This window comes from Camarhynchus parvulus, chromosome 15 (genome assembly GCF_901933205.1).
Source record: "Camarhynchus parvulus chromosome 15, STF_HiC, whole genome shotgun sequence".
NCBI lineage: Eukaryota > Metazoa > Chordata > Aves > Passeriformes > Thraupidae > Camarhynchus > Camarhynchus parvulus.
In genome coordinates this window covers 9480044-9492389 of record NC_044585.1, presented here as the reverse complement: position 1 = coordinate 9492389, position 12346 = coordinate 9480044, and the positions used below count along the sequence as shown (strand labels likewise).

Sequence of the window (12346 nt, the reverse complement as noted above, 5' to 3'; positions counted from 1 at the left end):
AAACTCCTCTCCAGCTCTCCTGGAGCCCCTTTAAGCACTGGAAGGTGCTGGAAGATGCAGTTCATGTTCACAAGCACCACAGGGCATGGCGCATCTAACCAGCCCCAGCAGGCAGCACTGGGCTGGGGGTGGCATGGTTCAGCAGTCCCCATGCCAGGTGCAGACCCTCACCTGGTGTCCCCTGTGCAGGAGCAGCAGCTGGCAGAGCTGGCAGAGGCGAGGCAGGGGCTGCAGGCTGACCTGGGCACCTCCATCCGCCGCATCGCAGACCTGCAGGTGGCCCTGGAGGGGCTGCGGGACAGCGACGACAGCGATGCTGAGAGGTGAGGAGCAGGGGCTGGGGGGTGTCAGAACTCAGCACGTCCCTCCTCGTGTCCAGAGTTGCCAAGGACCCCGCCGGGGGGCTCAGAGACCCTGGCATGCTGCCCAGAACACCTGGGGATTTGATTTTGACCCTTGGAGCAAGTTGCCAGCTTTGTATGAGGACGTGAAAGTCACACAGGTTTGAATAGTGTAATAACAAAGTAATCACAGAGTGAAAATGTAGGTTTCAGGATTTTTGGTATGGGGGTTATGGGGACAAGATGGAGGGATCAGGGCGTGTCCAGCCTTTCTTCTTCTTCTTTCTTGTTCTCCATTTTCTGCAGTGATGTTGGCACTTTGGGATTGGTTTAGAGTAGAAGCTCACTGTCTAACACAGGTGATAGGTATTGGGAATTAAGTGTAAATATGTTATACATAGTTTGTAGTATAAAAGGACAACCCCACCTCGGGGGCGGTCAGAGTGCCTGTGGCTGCCCTGCTGAGCAGACCTCAGCTGGGCAGAAAGAAAATTTTATAGATAAGAATTAATAAACAACCTCAAGACCGAAAAGTGAAGAGTCCAGACTCGTTCTTAGTTGTGCAGGCTGAAGCAGAGACATTATTAATAATTGCTAATTGCTATTGATAATTGCTTGGGGCAGCAATTATCAACAGCAACTCAAGAGGGGGGAGCTGGGGGAAGCTGGGGTGTCGGGATCTCTAGCTTATCAGAGTGACCCCGAGAAAAGTTCCAAAGTTTCTTTTCCCAGCCTGGCGCTTGAAGAAGGAGTCAGGGCTCTTCATTTCTCGGTCTCAAGGTTGTTTATTGTATCTTATCTATAAAATTCTTTCTCCTGTCCAGCTGAGGTCTGCTCAGCAAGACAGTCCAGGCACTCTGCCTGCCCTCAGGGCGGTGTTATGTCTTTATACTAAAAACTACAATATTTACACTTAATTCCCAATACCTATCACCTATGTTAGACCGTGAGCTTCTACTCTAAACCAATCTAAAAGTGCCAACATCACAGCAGAAGATGGAGGCCAAGAAGAAGAAGAAGAAGAATGGCAGGACACGCCCAGATCCCTCCATCTTGCCCCCTGAACCCCCATTCTAAAAACCCCAAAATCTACTTTTTCACCTTATGATAAATTCACTATCATTCTACTTAGGTTGTCATGGCTTGCAGATCTTCATCTAAGGTTGGTAACTTGCTCTACGGGTCATAATCAAAACCACACAGGCATTTTGGGCTCTGTGCCAGGGTCTCTGAGAGCCCTGGCAGGGCTCTTGGCTGCTCAGATCAGCCAGAGGGATGTGCTGGGTTCCCACACTGGGGGAACTGGAGGAAGCTGGGGGGCTCAGCTGCTCTCTGCCGGGGAAGGGGCAATGCCAGGGTAATTTCATGTCCTCACACTCACGTGTTTGTGCTGCTACAAGCAAAAAACTTCACGTTAATGGAAGGTTTTATGGAAAGTGTCACTCTTTAAATCATCCTGGGTGGCCCAGCTTAAAGTGAGCAAAAAAGGGGTGGGAATAGCCCCGTTTGTACAGCAGGTCCCTGGCAGGAGTTTGTTGGTGCCCTCCGTGCTGGGTTCATTGAGTGAAAATCCTGTTTTGATCATCCCCAGGAGCTGCAGAGCCAGTGAAACTGAGTGATTGGGTAGAGGGTTTTACTAGGAAAAAAATGAGGAAAGGATTCCAGTGCATTTTTCAGGTGTTATTTCCAAAGCCCTTCAATTTTCCCCTCTGCCGTACAGCTAAAGGGGCATCATGACAGATGGAGACCAAACAGAGAAATGAGTTTAAAAAAGGGAAAAAAAAAAAAACGAAGAAAAATAAAGCTGAGGTGTGCTTGTCACCACTTGCTCTGTGTGGTGATTAAACCAGGGAAGGTGAGATAGAAACCATGAGCTTAGACACTCACTGCTTCCCAAAAGAAGAGTGATTTCCAATGCAGTTGATGCATCAGTGGAGGTGAGAAGTGCTTCCCGGCAGGAGCAGCCCCGGGGAGGAGCATCACTCCCAGAGCATCAGTCCCTGCTCTGCTCCCTCCTTTTTCCCCATGCAGGGAGCAGGCAGGGGTCTCCAGCCCCACTCCCTGGGGCTGTTTTGGGAGTGTTCCCCAGTGTCTTGGTTTGGACAGACAGCTGCCTGCTAAGGAAGGCAAGAAATGGAATATCTAAACCCCTTTCCTCTGAATTATTAGAATTTTGGAATTTAGGGGCTCTCAGACAAAGATATGGGAATAGGAACTACAGAAAATAGAATACACACTACGCACCCCCAGCTACATCCTGCAGCCTAAGACACCTGGCTCAGCCCAACCCTTGCCCTGGCCACGCTGGCTTGGGCTGGGAAGCTTTGCACCTGGTGGGAAGTTTAGGATCAGTGGGTTTGGGGTCCCCAGGAGCCACCCCTGACCCTCTCCCCGCTCCTTGCAGCGTGCGGACGGCGCGGGAGTCGCTGTGCTCCAGGAGAGACACGTGAGTGACCCCAGGAGATGCTGCTGCCACGGGACACAGCCTGGGCTGCTTCTGCCACAGCTCAGGGACCACCAGCTGCTGAAAAGAGGGGTTATGAACCCCTTGGTTGGATGCATCTGCAGCTGCGTGGGCAGGGCTCACACTGGCATCCAGATGTGCTGGTGTTGTGTGCCCCATGCCCATCGACCCGCTCCCATTCCCTGGGAGCTCTGGCTCTTATCCCAAGGGATGCTTCCACTCCTCTGGGCTGTGCTTTGAGAGATGATCTCTGGCTTTGAAGGAAAACTGACATCCTGAAGGGTTTCATCCCCTGCACGTGGCCTGGGAGCTCCTGCTGGCTGGGCTGGGGTGGCCCAGGGGTGCACAGGGCCCTGTGGGGTACCCAGGGTGACAGCAGCTCTGTCACTGCAGTCCAGCCCTGGGGAATCCCGGGGTGTGTAGGGCTCTGTGGGGTGCCTGGGGTCACACTGCCTCTGTCACTGCACTCCATAGGCAGTGCAGGGTTTTCCTGCCCAAGGTCTACAGGGCACTTGCAAAATCTTGAGGAAATAATGAGTGGCAGCAACCAGACCGCCTGGAAAGTTTTCTTTTCCCTCTGCTGGTGCCACAAACCAGCTGCTGTGGTGGAGGTGTGAACACCACCCCACTCTGTGCCCTGTGCCACCATCAGAGTGACCCACAACCCGAAACGAATATAAGTTCATTCTTGATTCTTCTCCAAGGAAAACCTACAAACCCCAATGAAGCGAATTAAGGGCTATTTAAAGGGGGTACAGCTCCTTTAAAAAAGAATACAATCTCTAGGAGCGGATAAATACTAATTTCCCAATTACACTGTGGGCCCTCAAGCAGCCCTCAACACAGAGTGCGTTAAAGCTCTGCACTACAAAAATATAAGAACTTTATGACTCCCTCCCCATAAAGAGGCTAACCTATATTCAAACGGGAGAATTAATGCTAGAATGAGTAACCAGGGTCCTCCCTCTACGACGCAAGCTTACATCCGTACGTTATTAACAAATCACCAATACACGACAACTCAAACAAGCACAGTATTATCTTGTTAACCCGACAGAGGGGCGTCCATTAAGAACGTGTCTCCTGTCCCCCCAGGGATGCCGGCTCCACCGTTGGCTCCGTGCTCAGCCTGGAGCCTGCAGAGAGTGTCAAGTCCTGGCCGAGCTCCTCCTCAGGCTGGACGTCCCTGCTGAGTGCCAGCGTGGCCGGGAGCGTTTCAGCACCATCCGTGGGCAGCCGCAGCTCCCAGAGCCTCAGGTGAGGGACCCCAGCCCATCCTGGGGGTGTTGGGGGGTGCTGAGCTGTGGGGGCTTCCTCTTGGGATGTGCAGGACGGAGCTCAGAGGGACCTGTGGTGTTTAAGGTCAAAAAACATCAACTCAAGGGAGGCAGTCACTGCCACGCCGGGGATCAGTGAAACACCAGATGAAAGTCACTGCATCAAAAACGTGCTTCAAGCAGGAAAATATCCCTTGATGTGTTCTCTGGAGATAATTTAAAGAGGCATTGCAGCCTATTTGAGGATTTGAATGCCATATGCTCGCTGCTGAGGGAGAGGGATGCGTTTCTAGTGTTCTAATATCAAATACGTTAATTTTTGGTGGTGATGCTGGTGGGCTGGGAGAGAGATGGAGAGGGGCCCAAGCAAATGTCCCTGCTTTGCTCTGTGGGTGCCCAGGTGCCCATCCTGAATTGGTGCCCATCAGGGGACCACCCAGTCCCGAGAAAAACTCAATTTCTGTGTCACAGAGAAATTTGCATTTCGTGTGTGAAACAATCACAGGGCTTGAGTTTGGAAAAACTCTGTAAATCAGGGTCTGGGGCTGCATTGTGGAGGGAGCTGGTGAGGGTGGAGGAGGGTGTTGGAGCTTTGTGAGGGCAGAGATGGAGCAGGGATGGAGTCCTGGGGCAGGGAGCAGAGCGAGCTCCAGAGAGCTTCATCCCCCTGTAGGCAAGGTGGACAAGGTGCCAACCATCCAAATTCAGGGTGGGCAGGGCTGGCAGTGCCCCTGCTCACAGCCCCTGTGGTTCAGGACCTCCCCAGGAATGGTGTCTCGTGACGCGATCACTGCTTTTCCAGTTTTTCTCCCCATAACCATGGCAGGTGCCAGGCTGAGGCTGGGCACAGCTCCCTGCAGGTGTAGGTGCTCCAAGGTGACAGGATTTGTCAGGGTTGTGAGCACAGTTTCACTGCAGACATTAGTATTAATCTCCCTGCTCTGATTCTGGAGAGCTCCATCCCCACAGCCCCCACCTGCCTTGTACAGGAGAATCACTGCTGTCAGAAATTATGTTCTGAGGAGCAGAACCCCTGCAGGAAGCACCCTGGGTGAGCTGGAGCAGTCTGGGGAGGTACAAGGCAGAGTTTAAGAGCAGTCAGGCAGGGCAGAGACCTGTGGGGAGGTCACAGAACCCTGGAATAGTTTGGGTGGGAAGGGACATTAAAAATCATCTCATTCCAACTCTCTGCCATGGGCAGGGACACCTCCCATAAACCAGTGATAAGTGGGAGCCCTGAGAGCAGTGGGCTGAGCTTATTGGCACCCTGCACAATAATTAAAGCCCTTCCTAAGTGCTGCTGAGGAGGTTTTGGTCCAAATGACCCAACTCTGATCATTAATGAATGACAGAAAAGCAGGCATTGTGGCTAATATCTTATTTCTGGTATATATATATCCAATCTATACCTTGGATTTATAGTAGGAGACATTCAGGCTTTCAGGTTGGACATTGGGAGGAATTTCCTCATGGAAAGGGTGGTCAGGCCTTGGGAGGGGCTGCCCAGGGAGGTTTGGAGTCCCCATCCCTAAGGTAGGGAGGTTTCCATCCCTAAGGAAGGTGGCACTCAGTGCTCTGGGCTGGGTGACAGGGTGGGGATTGGTCACAGCTTGGGCTCAGTGGTCCAACCTCAGTGATTCTGGGATTTTGGGGTTTGCTGGGCTGCTTGTGGCCCTTGTGAAAAGCAAATTGTCCAGAGCCCTGGCCCCAGTGTGAGCATCACCCTCTGTCCTGGGGCTTGTGAAGGGCCAGATTGCGACTGTGGGTGTGGGAGCTGTGTTTGGCTGCAGCTCATCTAAGATGGAAATCGAGGGGGAGGGGATGAAATGCAAACAAACAGGAGACGAGACTGGAGGTAATAAAAATGAGATCAGGGAAACGAGCTCTTCCTTATTAAGATTCCTTTGTCTTACACAAGCTCCCAGTAATGAAAAACGAGTCCTGCTCGTGTTGGCTGCTCAGCACCACATCTGGGCTGTTTGCTGAACAAACAGCTGCCAAGAGCCAGAGGAGAGCAGGGAGCTCTTATCACCCCTGTGCTTACAGGAGGGAGAGCTTTGATTAACGTTGCCTTTAATTCTCTGCTATTTAAATTCCTGTACAAAACGCTGGCCAGCAGAGCTAAGCCTCCATAAATATGAGACAGCTCAGGGTTGGGATAAATATGATTTTTTTTTTTTAAGAAGCCAATTTAAAAGTTTATGTATTTATTGTGCCCCTTTCCAGGCAGGTCAGGGTTGTGCTGTGATGGGAGGTTACCCAGAGGCGCAGTCAGGGAGTGGATGCACATCCCAGGATCTGCCTCTCCATCCTGCATCCCACAGGACTGGGGCATCCACAGCCCTGGCATCACCCCTGGATCACCCTGACAGCAATTCCCCTCCCACCTTGGTTGACAAAACCAAGAGCCCTGGTCCCAAGGCTGCTGGGGATCCGACAGGTTTATTTTTAACCACGATTGTGTCAGAAGCAAATCATTACGTGGGAAACTGGGAGCTCTTGTGTAGATGATGGTGTGACAAGAAAATCCTCTTCTGACAGAAATGAGGCCAGTGTCTCTCCCCTCCCTGAAACTGAGCTGTCTTTGTTTTATTTATCAGCTCCCAGGAAAAGCATCCCAGCCACGCTTTCAGACCTGGTCATGTGTTGCAAAGCATGTGTGGATTTTATTGTATAAATGATTTCAACTGGTATAATTGTAATCATGCTAATTGCTATGTAATCTTCGCTAATTATTGTTGTATGTCATTTGGTTTGGTGTGAATGGCAGATTGCAGAGCTCTGTTGGCTTCCAGGTGCCTCCCAGGCATCTTTTGCTGGGAAAATCATCTTCCCTGAGGATGCTGGAGGAGCAGGGCTCTGCTCAGGGCTGGAGGGGCTCAGGGTCCTGCCTCCTGTGGCATCACCTTCTTTTGGGGCTGCCTGGGCCTTCCTGGGGTCACTCTGAGCCCTGGGAATTCGTGCTGGGAATCAGACAGGGATTTATGGATGAGCAGAGGATGCTGCAGGATGGGGCGTGACCCTCTGGCTCTTGTGTCCTGCCTTGTGAGGAGGATGAGGATGAGGAAGATGAGCCATGATTTTGGAGGGGATTTTGGTAGGCATAAGGGAAGAGTTAAAGAAACAAATCATGGAATGGTTAGGGTGGGAAGGAACCTTAAAAATCATCCAATCTCACCCCCTTCCCCCTTCACACCTTCCACTATCCCATGTTGCTCCAAGCCCTGTCCAGCCTGGTCTTTGACACTTCCAGGGATCCAGGGGCAGCCACAGATTCTCTGGGCAGCCTGTGCCAGGGCCTCACCACCCTCACAAGGAAGGATTTCCCCCCAATATCCCATCCAACCCCGCCTCTGGCAGTTTAATGGGTGCAGAAAATGGGAACTTTTGGGAGAGACAAGGATGGATGGGGCAGTCTTGGCTGGAAACCAGGGCATGGAGAGTGTGAAGTCCCTGCTTGGGCTCTGGGGCAGTCATGGAAGCTGGAACAATCCCACCGTTGCAGCTTTCACTCCATTTCAGACTCTGAAGATTTTCAGGAAAGCATTACCTGTCAGTCATGTTGAACAGGACAATAAATACAGCGTGTTCAGTCCTTGTTCACAGCCCATTAGTGGTTCTCACATCTCCACTCACTTTTATCTCAGCCTTAAAACCCAAATAAAAACCCTGATGCCGGTGTTTAATTTATGAAAGCCGTTCATGCAGCACACAGGTTACAATATTATTTGGGAACGTGCAGAATGAATGGAGCAATTTCTGTACAAAACCTCACCACAGGATTACACCAGCCATTTAAGTAAGATGCAATTTAGGGTCCTAAAATCCAGCATTATTGAAATGTCTCAAACTATTAATCAGCTGTGGTGCTTCAGCAGTGTCAGTATGGGACGGCAGTGATTCAGGGAGATGAAATCTCTGGTTAATTCCTTTTGTGTTGAATAATTGAGAGATTTAGGGTGGTTAAATGAGCAGGGAAAGGCGGTGGGTGCCAGTTCAGGGGGGCACCTCTGTGCCCTGGGCCATGCCAGTGGGCACCAGGAAGCTGGAGCTGCTCCACTGCCCCTTCCCTTCTGCAATCCCGCATTTCCCAGCTCTGGAGTTTGTCTTCAGCCCATCTCGGCATGTAAATAATTTCACGGGTCAGCAGCAGAGCCTGGTCTGAGTGTCCCGGGATTATCCCCTCCCAGCCCATTCCCATGGCAACAGCGGCATTCCCAGGGCAGGAACCTTCATCACTGCTGCTCCCTCCCAGAGATTCCTTTGTTGTTCGGGTCCTGCTGCTTTGCTCTGCCCTGTTCCCTCTTTTCCCCTCCTCCTTTCTTTCCCAATTTCCCATCCCAGTAAGGCCAGACCTCGTTTCCCTCGGCTGAGCAGCGAGAGGGTACCTGGGAGTGGGGACAGTGCCGCAAAGCAAATGCTTGGAGGGGATCAAAAAGTGTCCCAGCAGGGGCTTGGTGACACCAGTGACCCCAAGCCCACTGGTGCCCATCTCTGTGACCGGGACAGCCTGGCTGGGGCTGCTGGTGTGGATCTCATGTGGTTCCTGCACCATCCCTTGTTTGGGATGTGATCCCTGGTCTGGCCATCCCCCTTCACTGTGCAGGAACATCAAATTCAGGGGTTTCAGGGCTCTTGTTTGAGCAGCAGCCTGGGTGAAACATGCCCAGCAATAACACTGAGATGTGTCGGGGGTGCGCTGCGAGCTGCTTTCATAAAATTTTAGTGAATAATCTTTGGCTTTGACAGAAATAAAATAAATCCTACATATTGCTGTAATCTGTCAAGAAGAAGGATATTTGGAGGTAAGTGCTGGCTTGGCAGAGCTGAAGCTGGTCACACCACCAGGAATTATCCAGGCTGGCTGACCTGGGCTTATTTAAGATAAAAATCCTTGGGCATTGCCCAACTGCTGGATGCAGCAGTGAGTTCATCCCGAGACTCCCATGGCAATGCCAGCTTTTCACTGCTCAGCCTTGTCTTGCTGGATGACATCCCGGTCCCTGGGAATCCCACAAGCTAAACTAACACGGGTTTCTCTCGTTCAGGGTGAGCAGAGACACCAAGGACCCCGCTCTGAGCCGCCCTCTCTCCTCCCGGAGCTCTGCCCGCCCCGCCGAGGCTGCGAGCCCGGTCAGGACAACGAGTCCCCTGCTGGGCGCCAGAAGACGGGAATATGGAAAACCTCAGGCAGAAGAAGAGGAGCTGGAGAGCCCAAAGAAGCCCGTGGATAGGATAGGAGCCACATCCCCATCGCTGCTGCGCGGGGTGTCCCCGCCGGTGCCCAGCAGGAGGAGGCTCTCGGTGGCCTCGGGGTCGGTCCCGGTGGCCTCGGGGCCGGTGCCCAGCTCTGCCGCCCTCTCCGAGTACGTGGAGGAGCTGCGGCGGCAGCGGGAGCCGGGGCTGGGGGACGCCTCCCCGCTGCCCATTTACCGCACCACCGGTGCCGCGGCCCTGCGGCGCTCCAGGGCTGCCCTGGCGGCCGAGGAGCCCCCGGGGAGGCTGGAGGGGGATCGGGCAGGGGATGGAGAGGGAGCAGGTGCCAGCCTCACCCGCTCCTCCAGCCTGCGCAGCATGGCCTCGGAGCCGGCCGAGCCCCCGCGTTCCCCAGCGCTGAAGAAGGCGTCGAAATTCGGCTCCTACGAGTCCCTCCTGCCGGCCCTCGAGGGCTCCGGCCGCCGGCCGAGCTCCCCGGCTGCGGGGATGGAGGTGCCGCGGCTGAGCTCCTGGAGGAGCTGTCTGGAGCCGTCTCTGGAGGATGTGGAGCTGGGGAAGGAGCCGGAGGGATTGCTGAGCTCCCTGCCCAGCGATGGGCTGGGCGAGGGCAAAGGGAGCGACCCCTTCAGCTGGAGAATCCCCACCCTCAACTACGAGAGGAGAACCAAGGTTGACTTCGATGATTTCGTGCCGGCCATCCGCAAGTCGCGCTCGGCCAGCAGCCTGGGCAGAGCCCGCAGGGACAGGAGGGACCAGCGGCCCCTCACCGTGCGCTTCGAGGACGAGGCCATCGCCTCGGGCAGCCTGGAGCCCTCTGACACCAAGGGCACGGCCAAGGGCAGGGAAGAGCCCGGGGACGTGTCTGACTCCTCCTCATCCTCGGGCTCGCACCGCTCGTCCCGCAGCGCCGACAGCATCAAGCGGCGGCCGCAGCCCCCGAGGGCAGCCGGGGAGGGCTCCAGCGGCAGGGCCGGCAGCCAGGGCAGCGCCATGAGCAGCCGAGCCGAGGCCGAGGGCAGGGAGGACGATGTCAGCAGCATCATGAAGAAATACCTGGGCAAAGAGTAAGGTCAGTGTGCCAGGCAGTGATGGCACGGGCTCTGAGCTGTGGGGCGCTGGCCCTGAGCCTCGGTGGCTGTGCTGATGCTGCTGGGGATTGTGTGGGGACAGGATAGCTTGGGACAGCAGGAGTTCCCATGCTTGTCCTGGTGTCAGAGCATCCCAGGGCTGCCAGGGTGTCCCTCGGGGTGTGTGGCACTGGGACTGGTCCCCCCTTGCCTTTGCACCTTCAGAGCTGCAATGGTGACGCTGCTGGTGCCAGGGACAGCCCCAGAGCCATCCACAGCACCAGCTCGGAATTCACTGGGGTTTCCCAAAACCAGCAACCCTCAGCTGCCACTCCAGCACATGGCAGACTTATCCCCCCAAGTGCTCCCTCCTCAGTGCCCTAAGTTGTTTTTGGGTGATTTTCTTTCTTGGTGATTAGAAGTCAGCTCAGGCTGGACACTGGGGGTTCCTTCTCTGGAGGATGGGGCTCCCACCTGGCCCAGATATCCTTCCCCCAGTTCTCAGCAGCCTCTGACACCCACTTGGATGCCATGTCTGGATTGCAACTGACACTTGGAGAATTAGGATTTATTGCTGCAATCCGGGTTTGAAAGCGGAGTCCCTAATGAATGCGCCACAACTGTAATTAAGTGTTTAAAATAGATTAGAAAAACATTTTGTAAAACCATTGCCTTTAGAGTAACTTATTGGATGTCAAGCTGTGACCAAATTGACTAAGCCAACACACGAAGGGAGCGCGTGTTAATAAAACATTTCTTTCCAGGAAGCAAATTTGCATAATGCAACATCCCACTTTCTGCAGGATCTGTTTCCATCGAGCCCCAACCCGCAGTGACGAGGAGCCACGTTGGGCACACAGCATCCCTGCTCCTGGCAGAACCACCTCGCGTGAGCAGACACTGCAAATGGCTCCACAAAAGTTGTGGGATGGTTCTACAAACTTTTTTTGGTCCTGGACTTACCGTGGTTTCCTCTTGCTCCTGCCCCATTTCCCAGCTTTGCTCAGGGCCAGCCGCAGGGAAAAGGACTTTCCTGTTCTCCTGCAGTTGTTTGACTTGGGAGTTGGTGCTCAAATTCAAACCCAGCGGCTGCCACAGATGCTGAGGATGTGCCATGGCCCGGGAAAGCCACTCTGAGAGGAGCTGGAGGGACACCAAACCCCTCCTTTGTAACCCAGAGCTGCAGCCCAGGTGTCTCATCCCGCACTGCACGGCCCAAAAATTAGCTGATCTTGAGGATGCTCTTGGGTCTCAGTGTGACACCCAGCAACAGCAGAGCTCTGAAACTTTGATAATTCCACAGGTATTTGATGGATCCATCTGTGCTTCCATGGCTCCAGCCTGTGGGGGACACCTGGGCACATCCCAGTGGCTTTCAAGGCACATGGACAATGGGGGGGCTCTATTTAATGTCTGCTTGGTTTTTACACAATAAAATATTTGCTTCTTTGACACACAGGTCCCTTCTTGTTATTCCTTTCCCCATGAGGGGAGCAGGTCTGTGGAAATTGTGCAGTGCAGAGCTGAGCACCTCCTTCCACAAAAACCTGTTCTCTCAAGCCTCACCCTTCTTTCCTAGAAGAGATCCAAACTTATTCCTTGATCAGAGGTTTTGGGGCAAAAGGATGCACAATGTCCATGCACAAACCTCTCCTCTCCATCAGGCATTTCCAAGTCATTTGCTTGGCTAGGAAATTTCCACCAATTTGCACATTCTCCTGTCCCTACCCCAGGGACAGCCACAGGGCAGTGGCAGCTTGAAAGGCCAGTTGGGCTCTGTTCAGCATTTTGTTTTGCCTGTTGTATTCTTCACCTTCACTTCTCATTTAAAGCAGAGCCTTGCAGCAAGCAGCATTTCCCTTGTCAGCGATGGATGGGGAGCCTGGGGATGAGGGCTCACATCAGCGCTTTGCTCAGCAATCCCCGGCCCGCAGGGCTGGCAGGGGGCAGGGTGACATTCCTTCAGCTCCCACGTGTCCC

General features: G+C 53.6%; 1 protein-coding gene across 1 annotated transcript in view; it reads left to right on the top strand.

Annotated features, from left to right (window-relative positions):
• Window positions 1–11758, top strand: part of MYO18B (myosin XVIIIB) — a 63308-nt gene extending 51550 nt beyond the window's left edge. The window contains exons 39-43 of the mRNA XM_030959125.1: window positions 190–323; window positions 2746–2787; window positions 3901–4062; window positions 9131–10368; window positions 11170–11758. Coding sequence (XP_030814985.1) covers window positions 190–323; window positions 2746–2787; window positions 3901–4062; window positions 9131–10367 — 1575 coding nt within the window. The 3' untranslated portion in view covers window position 10368; window positions 11170–11758. The remainder of the gene's footprint in view (window positions 1–189; window positions 324–2745; window positions 2788–3900; window positions 4063–9130; window positions 10369–11169) is intronic.
• Window positions 11759–12346: the final 588 nt, after the last annotated feature.